This window comes from Caretta caretta, chromosome 3 (assembly GCF_965140235.1).
Source record: "Caretta caretta isolate rCarCar2 chromosome 3, rCarCar1.hap1, whole genome shotgun sequence".
Lineage (NCBI taxonomy): Eukaryota > Metazoa > Chordata > Testudines > Cheloniidae > Caretta > Caretta caretta.
In genome coordinates this window covers 115,592,291-115,611,618 of record NC_134208.1, presented here as the reverse complement: position 1 = coordinate 115,611,618, position 19,328 = coordinate 115,592,291, and the positions used below count along the sequence as shown (strand labels likewise).

General features: G+C 39.6%; 1 protein-coding gene across 3 annotated transcripts in view; it reads right to left on the bottom strand.

The window, feature by feature from the left end:
• The window catches only part of AKAP12 (A-kinase anchoring protein 12), a 130,349-nt gene that overhangs the window by 33,153 nt on the left and 77,868 nt on the right, over nt 1–19,328 (bottom strand). The window contains exon 1 of one of the 3 annotated variants that reach the window (XM_048844237.2): nt 1,642–1,913. The exons of the other annotated variants lie outside the window; for them this stretch is intronic. Within the exon in view, the coding sequence (XP_048700194.2) occupies nt 1,642–1,666 (25 nt within the window). The 5' untranslated portion in view covers nt 1,667–1,913. Of the gene's footprint in view, nt 1–1,641; nt 1,914–19,328 lie in introns of those variants that run through there. 3 annotated transcript variants of the gene reach the window in all.

The following is a 19,328-nucleotide window of genomic DNA, read 5'->3' as shown; positions in this document are numbered from 1 at the left end:
CACACCCACAAAAATGTTGATCTCCTAGTTTAAAATACAAATTGTTTAAGGGATAGGGAGTAACAGTTCCATTCTTCACACTATTTTTAGTCAAACACTTCATTTTCAATAGCTATTACTGTCACAAAGACAAACAATTGAACAAGGAATGTACTTTGTTAATTAACAAAGTGAAATGCATGGTGATCATTTGATCTCCAGAAGTTAAAAAAAAAATGAAATTATGGAGTTTTTAAAAGGGTTTATTTTTAAAAGTCTTTATACTGCACTTAACTGTATGAATGTGGAACAAATACTAGACTGCATAAAACATATAAAATCTAAACATCCAAGTTTTCTGGAAAACAAATGCCTGAGGGAACACATCAAACACAACAGACTTTTTCAAAACTGTGTAATCTACATGATGTATGGAAAAACAGCTGATATAACAAAACTGGTCATTCATAATAAAATTCAATGTAAAACAAAGTTTTAACAAGCTCATTAAATCCTTAAGAGTTCAAGGTTGCAAGAAGTACATTAGAATGCCCTTCTAAGAAACCCTTAATGTTACTATGAAGTACTAATCTACATACACACGGAAAACCTCTAGTGATTGAACTCAAATTTATAATTTTCACAGTAGCAGCCGTGTTAGTCCGTATTCGCAAAAAGAAAAGGAGGACTTGTGGCACCTTAGAGACTAACCAATTTATTTGAGCATAAGCTTTCGTGAGCGACAGCGTCCGATGAAGTACTCATACAGACTAACACGGCTGCTACTCTGAAACCTGTCATTATGCAAGGCACTGAATTTAGCTGTATGGAGTGGAAATCTATCAACTTCCTGAAAAAACTCGTACAGGAATGCATTCGATGAAGTGAGCTGTAGCTCACGAAAGCTCATGCTCAAATAAATTTGTTAGTCTTTAAGGTGCCACAAGTACTCCTGTTCTTTTTGCAAATTTATAGTGAAATTAATGTATGTTTCTTTTTTGTAAGCTACTCTCAAACACCAATTTTTATTTTACTTTTTTAAATTAAACACTATCAAGCAACAAAGATGCATTAATGTTTTTGTAGGGTCTAAATTATATCCCCTTCCATACATCTGTTTCAATTCCATTTAACTAATTTGAGTCTGAAGGATAATAATTTTGTATTACATTATCTCTTGATTCATAGTTTTTCTTTTGCACTTACTTATCCCTTAATTCAGCAGCTGGTTTATTTTCTGCTACTCCAGCATAATAAAAAGTCATTATTTCTCTGAAACCCAGGAGCTTATTAATTGTTCTTGTATTACAAATTCTGTATCACATGTCCTATTAAAAGTGACAAGAAATTCCAACATACATACTCTAAACTTGGCAATGGTTCTTATTCGGATCAATTGTTTAAGCCAACTTCTTTAAAGTGAGTCCCCCTTCTGCACCCCCTCCCCCAGGAAAGTTTGAAGAAATAAAACAATGTTTGTGAAAGTTAAAGGAGCACTCCTGTGTGCACAGGACACTCTCTGCCACATCCTAGTCTCTGAGTCATCCCTGTAGGCAGTAAAACCAATCTGCAGCATAAAATGACCTGGATGCCACAAACACAAAGAAAGCCAACCACCAATATAGTCAACACGTACAGTTTAGCAACACCACTTCTTCCTACCTGTAATCGTTATGGTCCCCAGCATTTTTAAAACAACTCTGATGACAATAAATTTTCTCCTCAGAGTATGATGCTCCCTTATTTCTGTCCTGTGAAGCGTCAGTATAATAATCAAGAGTGACACAGCAAAACAGTCTCTTGTGGCTAACAAGAGCGCACTGAATCCTTCCTCCCCTGCCTGTGAGGAAAAGCAAACTGAAGTGGCGTTGTGGCAGCAGTCCCTCTTACTTGACAGACAGCCCTTTGTGGTCCTTTTGGTTCTCAGCTGCTCGCTTTAGGACTAGAAGCAACTGACTCGGGTGGGCAGACCATGTGGTTCATTTTAAGGAAAACCCCTCCCCTTGCCCACTCCAGTTCCTGTTGTTGGCAAGCAGCCCGGCCCCTCATGTGGAGACCTGGGAATTGTTTAAATAAAGGCTGCTGAGATACACCTTAACTATTTTGTTCCCATATTTTACTACTTTTAAATCTTTATGTCAGAGAACCCTTTTTTAAAAAAAGTGTGAGGGAATTCCAGAAGTCTGCTACACATTGTGTTTCCTCTAGTCCTCTCTCTCCAGCCCAAATATCAAGGCAGCAGTTAAAATGTGGACACTATTTTGAATTGGGTTATTTAAGAATAACTTCTCAATTTAAAGAAAAATGGTGCAAAGGGAAAAAATAACCCCAAAACACTTCCTTCACTTTCAGGCTGGTTTCCTCACTACAACCTGCCTTCCTAGGTATCTGGGAAAAAGACTGCTAGACAGGACATATCTACTACAGATTTGCTATAAAGTCTGTTACCCATTTTCTTAGCAGAAGGAAATATATTTTAAAAAACCTTTCTCAAGTATCTTGAACACAAAAACAGTCAGACCCCTGATCTTTCCCCCTGTCCACCCAAGTCCTCTTTAAAAGCCAAGTGTATCTTACTGTTAAGTATATTAGAAAAATAGTTTTGTATATCTAGTATCTATGAAGCTGTTTTCTCCCCTCCCATGTGGTTAAAAGGCACAGAGGAGACTTTTTACTTGGAAATCTCTACACAAAATGTAAAATTTACCCCAAATTGTCCTGTCAAGAAGGGTAGATGGGCATTGCCCTTACTCCCCTTCCCACCTGCAGAAATCTTTGCACCCCCAAACCTGATGATTTTCCTGGGATCTATATGGATCCTGGTGATCCATGAGAAGCCAGGGTCATTCATGCAGAGGCCTTCTGTCGCCACGGTAGCTCTAACCTCCAGCACCAAACACCCTCTACCCTTAACTGCACCCTACCCTCTATGTCCTCCCTTCCAGAAACTCTCAGCTGGCCATGGAAAACCCTGAAGATACATGGAGCAATAAGAAAAATTAATACAGCCTGGAGCCCAAACCTCTCAAGATGCCATGACCTAAATGTAAACTCCCTGTGCAAAAAAGGTCCAAAAATAAAGGACAGGAAAAAATAATCCAGCTGGAACCTTGTAACACCCGTGGGCTTCATTCATTTACTCGAAAGAACTTTCCTACCTATAACCTCCGTTTCATGGTTCTTTATTTCTCATTTTAAATAATTTGCAACAATAAAAGCAAGGGGACATCAAATTTGTGTGGAATGTAGGGAACTTAAAGAAAATGAGTGATGTTCTTCACATTGAGGGACATTTGAAAGTATTGCTAGGGCCCTGCCTCCACCCCTTCTGTTTACATATGCCTCAGGTCACATAGAGAACCCTCTGCATAGTGGAGAGAGGGCAGGCATGCTATGCTGATGATCAACATTTCAGAAATGTAGTTTTTTACTTGCAAAACTGGCTTCCCAATAGTTGGCTATGCAGCTGTTTTTAAGATGCTGCCATTAGTAGCAATAGTTTTCACTTTGTGTAGGGTTTTTTTATTTCCTCTCAGTACCTTTCATAACCCCACTCCTCTTCCTCCCTTCCAAAGAGCAATTCTCTGGACATTTTTGGATTATGTTTGTTTCCCCTGTAATACAAATTTTATTACCAAGTAGGCCCAATCCTATTTCTGTTGACTTCAGTAAGAGCCTAATTAGGTCCAAATAATGGAACACCACTAGCACAAGCACAAGAGTAGAAATTATACGGGAATTTGCAGGATTTATAAGCCAAACTGCTCAAATACAATTTTCATGCTGCCAGTTTCCAGCAAGGAAAAGGCTGACCAATTTGGTCTCCTATAGCTATTTTGGTTCTGAGAGGAAGTTCCAGTCTGTTGTTCATCATGCATTCTAGTGTCATAAATTTCATATCTTTTAAATGTCTGGTTTTCAGAGTTTCTGTGCATCCACAACTCCAAATGAAATAAATGCAAGTTGCTAGTGCTTAGTATCTACAAAAAAAAACAGGCCTTTAGAAATGTTTTGCTTCTAGAACCATGAGCTCCAGTGCCTGAACAGTTATATGATCTCTGATTTCATTACATCTTACTTCAGTTTTAATTTTTATAAAAAGAAAAAGAGTACTTGTGGCACCTTAGAGACTAACCAATTTATTTGAGCATGAGCTTTCGTGAGCTACAGCTCACTTCATCGGATGTCCGATGAAGTGAGCTGTAGCTCATGAAAGCTCATGCTCAAATAAATTGGTTAGTCTCTAAGGTGCCACAAGTCCTCCTTTTCTTTTTGCAAATACAGACTAACACGGCTGTTACTCTGAAACCTTTAATTTTTATGACATACTTTAAAGTTTAAGGTAATTTTTCCCTCCATCACGTGAGGTGTAGAGATTACCCAACCTCAGGATGAACCTATCCATTTAAAGTAAACTCTAACAAAAAACATACAGTTCTTACCGTCTATGGAAGATAGTTATAAAATGAAAGAGCCAAATACAATATAGATCCATGTGAAACGGACAGTTGCTGTATTTGGGAGCAAAATATTAATCTCCCCAAATACTTAGTGCTTCATATGGAGCTAGGCAAACTCACACAACTTTGCATTCTTTACAATCCATTTAATAATTAAAGGAATGCAAGGCAGTTGATGGGATTTGCTGATAATTACTCTTTTATAAAGGAGGAAGAGGTAGAGTAAAGAGGATAGAACATGTACTAGTAGTCAGACAATGGAAAAAAACATAGTTGTAAAGTAGCCCTTATGAAAATGGTTAAAAGCTTGTTTAATTTGTTTTTATGTTTGTAAAGCCATGGGAAACAGAACATGGCTGACTGTCAAATAACTCAATTTAGAGATAGTCTACTTTGATCTATTCTCTCAAAAGTAATCAGGGACAAGCTGTGGAGTTCATCTGATTAGTTACTGTGTCTGGGTTTACAATGAAGAGACTCTATCAATCAAGATAAAAAAACCCCAAAAGATCCAGAATAAAAACAAAGCATCAGCATACAATACAGATGACCCCCTATTACATTAATTGAACAAGATTTGTGGTAAATCATTGCCTTTAGAGGATTTTAAAACCATAAACACAAACAGCATTGAGGCCTTCCTGAGTACAATTTTTAAAATATTTTTAAATCAAGGAATGTTTAAGTAGAACAGTCGTTCTCAACCAGGGGTAGATGTACTCCTGGGGGTATGCAGAGGTCTTCCAGGAGATATATCATGCCATCTAGATATTTGCTTAGTTTTACAACAGGCTACATAAAAAGCACTAGTGAAGTCAATACAAACTAAAATTTCATACAGACAATGACTTGTTTATAATACTATTTTTCTATAGTAAATAGTAAGTACAATATAGTGAAATGTAAGTACAATATTTATATTCCAATTGATTTATTTTATAATCATATGGTAAAAATGAAAACATAAGCAATTTTTCAGTAATAGTGTACTGTGACACTTTTGTATTTTTATATTTGATTTTATAAGCAAGTAGTTTTTAAGTCAGGTGAAATCTGGGGGCAAATCAGGCTCCTAAAAGGGGTAGAGTAGTCTGGAAAGGGTGAGAGCCACTGAAATACAATGTGTGAAAAATGTTTCCCAAGGACTTGTCTCTACACGCAAACTGTCACCAAAATTACTAAATCAGTTTTATTTTACAATTTTGTTGTTTTGGTGAAAATCTATTACATTTATTTTGGATTAAGGCCTGATCTACACACAGTTTTTGTATTGGTATAATTATATTGGTTAGGTCATGTGATTTTTTTTCCCTGATAGTTATATCTAGACAACCTCTAGTTTGGGAATAAATGATCCTGTGGCCTCGCCTACACTAGGAATTTACATCGGTACAACTACATCTCTCACGGGTGAGAAAAATCCATACCCCTGGAAATGTAGCTATACCGACCTAACCCCCCAGTGTAGATAGCAGCAGGTCAACAGCAGAATTCTTCCATCAACCTACCACTGCCTCTCAGGGATGTAGATTACTTACATTGACAGGAGAATCCATCTTGTCAGTGTAGGTAATGGTTTCACTGAATCACCGAGTTTTTGCCATCTACGGACGATGACAGTTATAAAATGAGGGAGCCAAATACAACACAGATCCACGTGAAACAGACAATCGCAGTAAACACATGTGGAAACATAGATATGCCTTTAGGAAAACTTCAGACATTTTAGGACAACTTCAGAAAATTAGTTATGGACATTCAGCCAAGAGTCTTGTCTAGACACAAAATTGTACTGATTTAACTAAAAGTGTGATTTTTAAACCATTTAGTTAAATCTTTTCAGTTGTGTGGCTTGATACTTATATCAGTTTAAACTTGATTTACATTGGTTTAACTTGTACAGGTAAATTTGCAGGAATGATCTAAATTATATAATTAGTTTTAAACCAATTTAAGAATTAAATAAAATTGTTTTTTAAAGTCCTTAATTACTTCAGTAGCAGTTTATTGTAAACAAGTCTTAATGGGTGTATTTTATTTCTCTTTCCTTGGTGAATTTATGGACATTCCTTCTGGCTTTCACGTTTAGTCTCTTTTCTTCAACGTAACATGTTCATACAACTTGTATTGTCGAGGAGACCCCATTGCTGGAAATACAAGAAAGTGAACCCTATATTTTAAGATTAATTTATAGTTTATGTAAACGTATGGTAAGTGTTTTGATCATAAAAGGCTTAATGTACATAGTGCCTTGTTTCCTCTAAAAATATTGTGTTAGGAGTTTACTTTAACAAGTTTTGTTGTTTAAAATCTGATGGATAATTTTACTGATAGATGAAAATTATTGCATGGTATTGTAAAAATATGAGCTGAACCGATACGTCACCTTCCAGAACCATTCAGATACAGGGAACCCATGGAAATATTCCATTCATTGTACAGATTCTTCACACATACTAAAAATATCCATATGTAGCCAAGTTGCCCAATACAAAGTCCACTGACTCGAACTATGAAGAATGAGATAAATATACACACAAGAGAAGTTTAGCCAACCGAGAGGCTGAAAAATGGAAGAGATGCTTCATTTTTTTCCCTTCATAATCCAGAACAGACAACCACATGGCACACAGATTTGCCTTTAGAACAACTTCAGAAAATAAGTTATGGACATTTAGCCAGTAGTGAATAAAGTTAAAAAAATTAAAAATACATTTTCCCTAAACATAATTTTGATAGAATAGCAAGCAAATATGGTGCTCTCTCTATATATATTCCAACAGAACAACAAGGAAAGACAAGCACCAGACCACACAGAAGCAGAAAATTTGACCCTTAAAAGTAAAGGCACTTAAAATTTAGGGATAATTATTTTACAGGGCTATCAATGATACCGTTTATGATAGAAATGTGTGCACATGTTATGTTGGTGACAGCTGACAAAATGAAAACCAGACTGAAATTTTCATACATTCACTACAAGAAAGGACAGAAACACAGCACTTAAATCTCTCGTAATTAGTTTACGGAAGATACGGTAATTTTAAACCCTACCTTTAAGAATTCTAAGTATCTTTTTTTTTGTAACAAGATCTCAAAAAGATATTGTTTTTCTTAATGTACTAGCATTAATCTATAAAGAGAACACTGTCCTTTTAAAACCCCTTTTTTATCCAATATTATCTTTTTTATTAAAGAGCAATTTGCTCCATGGATATACGGGATTATAAACATTCTGTCCAACTAAAATTAATGCTTATCTATATATGTAAAAATTTAAATTTAAATTAGTAAGGTATGTAGGCATCATATACAGCAAATAAAATGCATTGGGCGAAATCTCGGACCCAACGGGAGCTTTGCCATTGACTTCAGTGAGGTCAGGATTTCACTCTGTATATCTTTCTTCAGAGCTCTGCTATACAGGATAAATTTAAAACATATGGAAATACGGACAAGTCCTACTTTACATTTGACACTACAATTTTGTCTGAGTTTGTTATTACACTGTTTAATTGAGAAAAGCAAATGGTGTCAAGCAAAACCCTGTGCTTTATATGATCAGTACAATGTATTACATGTGAGCAGTTTAACTGGAGACCATTTTTTCCTCCAGGTATTATTTTTGCATCTCTTCACTATAATTTTCTTATTTAGATGCCTTAAGATTTGTTTGTCCTTCCCTTATTGTTCTATAAATATCTGCTATCCAAGGCCCTGATTTTGCAAGCTGCCCTGCTGCAGGGTCTCTGTGTTAGTGGAGAAATCTGCCTGCATGGACTTGCAGGGTTAGAGACCAAATTAGTATTCACGGACCTAGACAGAAGAGTGATAGGCCTGGGGATAGATACCAGCACAGTTTGGCCAAGCAATGTGAGTAGGAGCCAGTTGTGTTAGAACAACTGTGGTGGCCTAGTCTAGGATCTTGGCTAAAGTAAGCTTGTGATGACCCAGTCTGTCCTCCCACCAACACTGGCTAGACAAATCAGGCTTGGAGTGCTGTTTGCCTACAAATATGCTTAGACCATTTTTAAGCACAGTTCTTAAATTCTGTTGAAAGGGCCATATAGAGCAAGCCATAATCTATCTATATTTTACCATTAAACTTGTGGTTCTACCACACCTCAGCTTTTGACAACTCCCATAAAGTGCTTTTCATAAAGCTTTTAGTGCTTTTTATAAAGCCCCAGCTTTTTAAGTCATGTTGATTATCTGAGAATCTCAGCTTTCATTTAAAAATAAAAAGTATGTTTTTAGCCCTTGTGGCTGTAGAGATAAGCTTGAAAATATGGCTCAAATGTAACCTAAAGGCTCCAAACCCAGAAGGCAAATAAAAAGAACACCCAAACTGATTATTAAAAATCTTGCGATTTTTAAACTAATGTCAAGACTTTTGGGGCCTAGATCCGGGCTCTGGAGCCACCTGGGCTCTTCAGAAGTTAATATGCGGCTCCTTGTACAGGCACCGACTCCAAGGCTGGAGCTACAGGCACCAACTTTCCAATGTGCCGGCAGGTGCTCACTGCTCAACCCCTGGCTCTGCCACAGGACCTGCCCCAACTCCACCCCTTCCCGCCCCCTCTCCAAGCCTGCTGTGCCCTCACTCCTCCCCCTCTGAGCCTCCTGCATGCCACAAAACAGCGGGAGGTGCGGGAAGGCTGCAGGTGGGCAGGAGGCACTGGGAGCGGGGGGTGGGGGTGGGGGTGTGAGCTGATTGGGGGCTGCCGACGTATTACTGTGGCTCTTTGGCAATGTACATTGGTAAATTTTGGCTCCTTCTCAGGCTCAGATTGGCCACCCCGGGCCTAGATCATTAATTTTGAATGCTTGGAGTTGGCAATACTGCAACCTCCTTTCAATGGCCTGTAAAGAGACATAGATCCAGAAAGTTTGCTTGCTATAGACACAGATTGCAGTTGTTGTTAGTGGAACATCAATGGGGGTGGGGGTGGGGAGATGGATAAAGAAGTAAACTAGGCTGAACACCCCCACACAAATATCCCTCCTTGGAGGCAGAGCCTGAACACACAGAGACTGACTCCAGTTGCTGCTAAAGATGCCAGTCACTGGGGAACAGGATAGGCTCCACTCCCACCTCTGCTAGTTCTGCATACCAGAGGGAGATATTGCACAGATACTGGGACTGTACTAACGGAGCTACAAAGGTTTTTCATTTTCATTCCTTTGTTTTCCTCTGCATTCCTTTGCACAGGAAGGGAACAGAAAGGCCTTAGCTTTCAAACGAAAACACAGCATGTTTGCTAGCCTTCCTCACCCATCAACTTTGTAAATTATTCTTTGGTTACAAGCTCTTTTAAAAGAACATTAAAAACAAGTCCTGGCTCTGTGCCAAATTATGCTTAAAGGTGGGTATAGTTTTAGCTTCATAGAATAAATTGTGCAGATTATCCTTGTCCAAAGTACCATAACCTCTCCCTATACATTCCCACTCCGAAATACATTAAAGTATTGTAGCTTGGGGAAGGAAAACTATTTAAAAAACAAAAGTTTTACAGGTCCAGAGTATTAAATATGTTGTACTTTTTAAAAAAGAAAAAATAATCTCACTATTTCTGGGAAAGTAAAATATATAGCCAAATGAAGCCATCTCTGAAGGGCTCCTAGAGTCCACAGATGTGCCTGCCATAAGGTTGTGTACATTGGATTTCTTGCAGTTTGTGGTTACTACTGTCTTGTACCAAACTCTGAAGTTTAACTTATTCCTATTAAATATTTGGAATAAGCCTTCTTCCACAGCATGATACATATTCCAAAGAAAATCAATTACTGATATTAAATACATGCCATTGTGCTGCATGTTTGTTTGTTTTTTAAAAAACATGGGGTTAACTATGAATTTGTCATGACTGAGCATCCATGAACAAAATCTTGTCAGGTCAATTAAAAGGTTTATCTTAAAACTAAAACTTTTTTTTTTTTTTTTTCAGTGGTGATACAATTTTTCCCAGACTAAACACCACTTGGAGACTTCTGCATTCAGAGTCAGAACACTCTGCAAGTGTTGCCAAAATATATAACAAAAAAAGGACAGAACCTCAGGTAGCTGTCACAGGCCTCGTCTTTGCTGCTAAAAAATATGTATTTTTTATCTTGGGGCAACTAATGCATGAGAGCTATCCTGAGGTAAAAACATAGCGAAGACAAGGCTGTGAGGTAAACTAGGCAAGTTCAGCACTGTGCCCTCACACCTGGGGTTGACCTCAATCCTTGGAAAAACTAAAGTGTCTGGTCTTCATTGGGATAACTCACATGGGTTAATTACCCCAAGGTTAAAAAATACACTCTTTTTTAACAGTGAAGAGGCCACAGATGCAGACCCACAATAGAAATTCATCCCTGCCCTATAACCCTTTGTGTTTGTGCCAACTTTTCCCTTTCTTTGCTGTACAAAGCCTTGTTTGTTTGTATGTTGGCAGATCTTTTTTCTTGTTTTTCACTTTAAAAATATAAAGAAATTCCAGTTTTGTCTTTCATGGTTTTGCTGCAGGGCTACCTAATGGATTCAGAGAACTTTAATTCAAGGGTCAGGGTACAGAATCTTTAACAAAAAAATCTTTTCTTCCAGTTGTGTGGTGTGTGTTAGCAAAAAACAAAAAGAGACACGGTAGTGGAAATTGCAATGCCAGATATTTATTGTACTGAGCAACATCAGCATCAGGCCGCAGCTTGTAAATTATGGCGGGGGAGGGGGGAGAGGGAGGAAGAAAGACAGAAATGGCAATTAGATGCCTAACTCCTATCAAGCTTTCCATAGGAGTTAGGCATCAAACTGCTATTTCTGTCTTTTAATTTGTCCATCCACTACTGCTGGACACTCAGACTAAAGCACTTATTTAGCAGGCATAAAAACTGTCATACTGCATTCTATTGCACATTTGAAAGTGAGTGATATTTATTGTGATGGCCCACTTGACAGTTAGAGGGGGGAAAGCTTGGATCTGTCCATAGCACCTACTGCAAGTCAACACATTCAGGGCTGGAAATCTGCCATTGATAATAATCTGAGCCCTAATATTCCCCCAGATTTCAAAAGTCAACTCCCACTATCTCTTTATCAGCCAGCCTTAATTTTACAATTAAATTAAAGGTGTAATACTGCTTTTCCCTCACCTCCATTTAAGCTCCCTGCACCTATCCAAACAAGGTTCTCCTGGGTCATCATCCAGGAGAAATCAGCATGTACCACCATTTAAATTGTTGGAGCCTTCCCTTCCCTCACTGAAACCCTTGGTGTACGTCTACACTGCACGCTCCTTTCAGTGGTATGTAGCATACATACATGGCTAGGCTCCCTTAGCACAGGTATAAATAGCAGTTTAGACAGTGAGGCACTGCTTAGGGGAGTAAAGACACTCTTGAACCCTGAGGGTATGCACTCTCTACATGCCCAAGCAGTGCCTCCCTGCCCTATGTTGGTATTTTTATCAGTTTAGTGGTCCACTGCCTCCCAGGTGCTGGAGAATTTCCCTGCCACTTGAAGCTTTCAGAGTCTTTCTCCACTGCAGGGAAAGACTCTTGCAACAGAGACCTGCCAGAACCAGCAACTTCCGACTGCAGGAGTCCTTCCCTGTGGCAAGGAAAGGCTCCAGAAGCTCCCTGTTGCAGGAGTCTTTACCTTCTTCCTCCCACCTACCAGAGCCTTTCACTGATGCGTACAGAGGCAGATTTACAATGAAACACACATTGCCCTGGCACAGAGCCCCCCAACTACAAGCGGCCCCAGGGCTGGGCAGCCCAGCACCCCGGGCTCCTGCTGGCTGCCAGGACCCCTGCTGGCCAGACCCTGCACCCCAACCCCCAGCCCACTCCTGCACCCTAACGTCCTCCCAGACCCCAACCCTGAGTCTCCTCCCGCATCCTAACTCCTGGCCAGACCCCACACCCCAATGTTTTTTTAACGTTATTTTTATAAAGCGCTCTTATCCAAAGCACTTTACAATTCTTAGCTAATGGTGCAAACAATGTTTGGAAAGATCATTAAGAGACCCTTAGCAATATTCAAGTGGTCTGAAAAAAAAGTTAGACTACAGAAACAATCAAGGTGCTTCACTTTATTTTCATTTACTTCCTATTACTTATAATATAGGAGGAGTATGAAGAGAAAAAAGAATGAAAAGCAGGGATGGGGAAAGAAGAATGTTCTTTTTCTTGGCCCCAGGGGGGGCCCCAAAAATGAAGTTGAGCACAGGGCCCCACTAACTCTAAATCCGCCACTGGATGCGTAGCTACACACAACAGTGAGGATGCAGCCTACTTTTCAATAAGGCATGTAGCTACACATACCCTACACAACGCCACAAGAGGTGTGCAGCATAGACACAGCTTTAGAAGAAACATTTTTCAGATGGCCTCTATTGGGTGTTTATGTGGGTCTTGATACCTTCAAGAAGTAACCTTATCACAGACTATTTGCACTGACCCACAGCCCATTCTAAACTTCTAAAATAAAACAGGAGGACTTGTGGGACCTTAGAGACTAACAAATTTATTTGAGCACAAGCTTTCGTGGGCTACAGCCCACTTCATCGGATGCATAGAATGGAACATATAGTGAGAAGATATATATATACATACAGAGAACATGAAAAAGTGGAGTAAGAGGCTAATTAATTAAGATGAGGGGAAAAAAAACTTTTTCTCCTGCTGATAATAGCTCATCTTAATTAATTAGCCTCTTACTCCACTTTTTCGTGTTCTCTGTATGTATATATCTATCTTCTTACTATATGTTCCATTCTATGCATCCAATGAAGTGGGCTGTAGCCCACAAAGCTAATGCTCAAATAAATGTGTTAGTCTCCAAGGTGCCACAAGTCCTCCTGTTCTTTTTGCAGATACAGACTAACACGGCTGCTACTCTGCAACCTAAAATAAAACAAAAAACACTGGTTAAGAGACAGCATTTTGATATTGCTGCTTCATTTTTCAAAAAAAGGGCTGTATAGAGTATCCTCAGAGACTGAGAATTGCAACCGTTAAGACTCCTTTGGAAGGAAAAAGAAGTATACTGCTGAAAAAGCAATGCAACACGCATTAATATTTCTTTCAATCTTTTGCTTTGTTTTTCCTTTTCAGACCCCACCAGTACTAGGAGAAGGAACCCAGAAATGTTGGTCCATCACAGGCCAGATAAGTGAGCAGCAGTCCAGTATCTAAAGGGGAAGAGCACTTGGCAAAATAAGGGTGAACCAGCACAGAAACTTGGATGACATCTCAGTGGAATTGCAAAAGGAAATGAGAACACTGATCAGCATATTAAATGGAGCTGAAGAGACAAATTCAAAGAGGATAATGCTGCTTATAAGCCTTCAGGGCTGATACAGAGATAAGATCTCCGAGCCATAAGGGGAACAGATCTCTGAGCCATAAGGGGAATCATGACAGAGAGATGAGGCAATAGATATTTGTAGGGAGACCATGAGATTACAGGAGCTCTGTGAGATAGCCATTCATACCATCCTCAAGTACCTCAGTATGGCGCTCCTCATACACACAGGCAGATTCACTTACAGTGGCACATCACAGAACAGCCTCAACATTGTCTCATTTTTTCCTCCCCATTCTACAGTTAGACTATAGCTAGGACTAGGAGAACAGAAACCAAAATACAGCGCATTTCCTCTCTTCACAGTGCGTGACAGTAGATTGACTGTTTTTTTGTTTACATTTGTTTTGATCCAGTGCTGCCAGACATAGTTATTGCAGCCAGGCTGCCTGTTTGTTGTTAAATAAAGTTGCTTTTCTATCTCTTTGTCATGATGTTATGTGACAAACTGATGTTACATGACATTAAGAACAGTGATAGTCATAGTCATAATCATACTGGCAATGATACGGAAACAAAATGAATTTATTAACCTTCAAATCAAATTCATTAAGCAGAAAATGAAAGCCTAGCATTCCCTGGCCTACAGGATATTATATCCTAATTATTGTCACCTTCAGAATCTATTGTATTTACACATAAGCATTTGAGAAACATTGCTCATAAATGAATGTATATTATCCGTCAAAATACATTGAGACATACAGTAACTAGCAACTCATGAAACCATCCACAAACACCATGCAAAAGCAAATTTGCAATGCAAACAGTATGTTAAGCATGGTTCAAACCTCACCATTCTCCTGGACAACAACTACTACATGACATACTCCCTTCATTTCCAAAATAAGTATGTAGATTACCTTTAATAAGGGTAACATGCCCGGTACTGAGAATGGCATAACTGACCTTTGGTGCATGTCTGGTTACATATAATCAGCACCAAGGTTTGAGACCTCTTCAGTCTACAAACTGTTAAACAATTCATCCTTGCTTTCATAAATTTTATGTAGAACGGAGGAAATGGTTACTTACGAACAATGACTACTTGTCTCCAAATGTATTGCCTTAATACACATCCTTCTTTCTATATGCAGACAGAAGGAGAAAGACAGTATCTCCTATAAACCCAGAACTGAATAAGCCTCCAGGGTTGTGCCTAGACACACAAACTTTCCAATTTTAGCCTCTAACGTAAAGACACCCTGTGAACAACAGCTAAAGGCTAAGTGGTGAGAGAGTTTAGAACTTTTGTCCCAGAACATGTAACAGAACACATATATATGGGCCCAGACTCATGCTCAGAGACTGAAAGCAAGTATTAGCTCTTTGTAAAAGCACAAGGCAGAGACAATGAAGCTATTTATGATTCGAGATTACTAACTTTACTAATCCCACTTCAGAATGAGAGCCATGATAAGACCTTCAGTTGTGGTCCCACTGATTATTACTAGGGCTGTCAAGCGTTTAAAAAAATTAATCACAATTAAAAAAATCAATTATGATTAATCACACTGTTAAACAGTAATAGAATACCATTTATTTAAATATTTTGGGTGTTTTCTACAATTTCAAATATATTGATTTCAATTACAACACAGAATACAAAGTGTACAGTACTCACTTTATATTTATTTTTGATTACAAATATTTGTGCTGTAAAAAACAAAAGCAATAGTATTTTTGAATTCACCTCATACAAGTATGGTAGTGCAATCTCTGTATCATGAAAGTTGAATTTACAAATGTATAATTATGTACAAAAAATAACTGCATTAAATAAATAATGTAAAACTTTAGAACCTACAAGTCCACTCAGTCCTACTTCCTGTTCAGCAGTCACTAGGACAAACAATTTTATTTACATTTGCAGGAGATAATGCTGCCCTCTTCTTGTTTACAATGTCACCTGAAAGTAAGAACAGATATTCTCATGGCACTCTTGTAACCGGTGTTGTAAGATATTTATGTGCCAGATGCGCTAAAGATTCATATGTGGCTTCATCTTCAACCACCATTCTGGAGGACATGCATCCACGCTAATGACAGGTCCTGCTCGATGACTATCCAAAGCTGTGCAGACTGACACATGTTCACTTTCATCATCTGAGTCAGATGCCACCAGCAGAAGGTTGATTTTCTTTTTCGATAGTTCGGGTTCTGTAGTTTCTGCATCGGAGTGTTGCTCTTTTAAGACTTCTGAAAACATGCTCCATGCCTCGTCTCGCTCAGATTTTGGAAGGCACTTCAGATTCTTAAATCTTGGGTCGACTGCTGTAGCTATCTTTAGAAATCTCAAATTGGTACCTTTTTTGCATTTTGTCAAATCTGCAGTGAAAGTTTTCTTAAAACGAACAACAGGTGCTGGGTCATCATCCGAGATTGCTATAATATGAAATACATGGCAGAATGCTGGTAAAACAGAGCAGGAGACATACCATTCTCCCCCAAGGAGCTCAGTCAAAATTTAATTATGCATTATTTTTTTAACTAGCATCATCCGCATGGAAGCATGTCCTCTGGAATGGCAGCCGAAGCATGAAGGGGTGTACGACTGTTTAGCATATCTGACACGTAAATACCTTGCAATGCCTGCTACAAAAGTTCCATGTGAATGCCTGTTCTTACTTTCAGGTGACATTGTAAATAAGAAGCTGGCAGTATTATCTCCCCTAAATGTAAACAAACTTGTTTGTCTTAGTGATTGGCTGAATAAGAAGTAGGACTGAGTGCACTTGTAGGCTCTAAAGTTTACATCAGTGGTGGGCAAATTGTGGCCTGTGGCTGCATGTAGATTGACCAGGAATGGCGAACCGCAGCCACTGGGAGTTGTGGGTGGCCGTGCCTGCAGACGGTTAATGTAAACAAACTGTCTCGTGGCCCGCCAGCGGATTACCCTGATGGGCCGCGTGCTGGCCGCAGGTTGCCTACCACTGTTCTTTTGTTTGTACCACATTCTTTTGTTTTTGAGTGCAGTTATGTAATAAAAAAAATCTACATTTGTAAGTTGCACTTTCACGAGAAAAAGATATTGCATTATGGTATTTGTATGAGGTGAATTGAAAAATACTGTTTTTTTTGTTTATCATTTTTACAGTGCAAATATTTGTAATTAAAATTATAATATAAATTGAGCACTGTACACTTTGTATTGTGTTGTAATTTAAATTAATATATTTGAAAATGTAGAAAAACTTCCAAAAATAATTAATAAATTTCAGTTAGTATTCTATTTTTTACCAGTGTAATTAAAACTGCGATTAATCACCATTAATTTTTTTAATCACAATTAATTCTTTAGAGTTAATCACATGAGTTAATTGCGATTAATCAATAGCCTTAATTATAACAGTAAAGAAAGTCATTTGTTATCTCCTTATGATGTTGGTGTATCAGAGGCACGAGTGCCCTGAAAGTTGGTGTCTAGGGACAGCAACAAGGTAGAGTTCCTAAAAGTTTAGTATATTTCAGAGTGTAATCTTCGGGAGCTTCTGTGATTGACATGACAACCTGCTGAAGAGACAGAAATTTAAAAACGGCTAGCCAGATCAAGTGGATGACCCCTTTGGAGAGAATTCAACTGAGTATCAACTCGCTCACTTTGGGTGTCAAAGTCACTACCAGCAGGGTTAGTCTTCATGTGTGCACATGTTAAGCAAACAAAACAAAATGTTAAGCAAACAAAGGCCTTTTTTTGTTTGGTTGTTTGTTTTAAAGATTACATTGAGACTGGCCCAGGTAAATGTTAGGGTATGCCTTCACTAGGAACATTAAAGCGCTGCTGTGTAGTCAGCACCAGTGCTGGGAGAGAGTTCTCCCACCCCCATGAGGGGAATAGCTACCAGCTACATGGGAGCGCGGCTCCCAGCGCTGGTGAACTGTCTCCACTGGCACTTTACAGCGCTGAAACTTGCAGCGCTCAGGGCTGTGTTTTTTCACACGCCTGAGCCAGAAAGTTGCAGAGCTGTATGTAAAGTGCCAGGGGTAGACAAGCCCCTTGTCAAGCAAAAGTGGGAGGAGACAGTGGCGGATTCATGATTTTGCTGCCCCTGGGCCCTGAAATAATTGCTGCCCCCATATGAACTTGTTTTTAGTTTTTTTACAAATTTGCGCTGTCATTGGTGGTTTCAATACATGCTATGATTGGTAGAATCATGGCGTCCGTAGACGCCGACTCCATGGGTGCTCCGGAGCTGGAGCATCCACGGCGAAAAATTGGTGGGCGCAGAGCACCCACCGGCAACTCCCCGCCCCACCCGCCCCAGCTCACCTCTGCTCCAAATCCGCCTCCTCCCCTGAGCGTGCTGCCAGGTCCTGCTTCTCCCTGCTCCCTGCCAGTGCTTGTGCGTAAAACAGCTTCACATGGCTGGGAGGGAGGGGGGAAGAGGGGAGTCGCCACGTGCTCAGGGGAGGAGGTGGGGCTGGGGTGGGGATTTGAGGAAGGGGACCAATTGGGGCAGGGAGGGGGCGGAGTTGGGGCGGGGGCGGGGTGGCAGGGAGGCGCGCGAGCACCCACCGGTGCCTGGGGAAGTTGGCGCCTCTGGCTGCTATTATAAATTTGTTGGCCTAGGTGATAATACACCGCTGGGAGGAGTGTATTGGGGATGAGAAGAATATTGTAAAAAGTACTCTTCCTCCTCTTTGCAGTCCTGGCAAGTGGTCTCTGCTCTGCTGGTGCAGGACCGCAGCCTTCCCCACACCTTGCATCTTGGTGTCTCAGGCCCCTTGGCTGTGCAAGAAGCTGTCTCCAGCCCTCTTCTCAGTGCTGCCCTAGCCCTAATCCCAACCTTATCCCGCCTTAATTTCCAGCAACCGTAAAAATAAAGTTTAAAAATGAAACAAACATTAAAAATAAAAATTGTTAAACAATGTGAAAAATCTTAACAATGAAAGTTGATATTTATCATCAAAATTAGAAAAAATAAAAATAAAATTCTGCCAAGCCTAGATATGGTTAAAGGAATATACATGGCCTTGAGTATACCATACCATAAAGCCTTTCCCCATATGGCTGAAATACCCAAAGCAGACTTCCTCCAAGATGCAAGCAGACACAAGTCAGATACTGTATACTGAAATCTTGCCTCTAGAGCTTACACTCCTCAGTAACCAGGTGTTCAGAAGGAAGTGCCACAGGACAGATTGGGATGAGGTGCCCTAACTGAGAGAGAGCTCCTTTGTGGCTACATCATTAATCTGATGAGTGTCCACTATTACCTGCAGCCTGAAGAATATTCCTAGAGTCAAAAGGGGTCTAAGAGACTGTCACACTCTTGCCTCTCCTCACTTTGGAAAAGCCTCTTGCTATTAATGGAACTGATGGGTAAGCATGCAGGAGTTTCCCTCCCATGAAAGGAGCATGTATGCCCAGGCAGCACAAACTTCTAGCTTCAAGAGAAGCAAACTGACAGTGCTTCTTCCAGCTGAGTGGAAAAAATCTGATCTACTATGCCCTGATATGAGGACTTCTTTAGAGCTACTAAGGGCTTGTTTACATGATGCCTGTGTTAACACAAACTGGATACCATTTAGTTTGCCCCAGC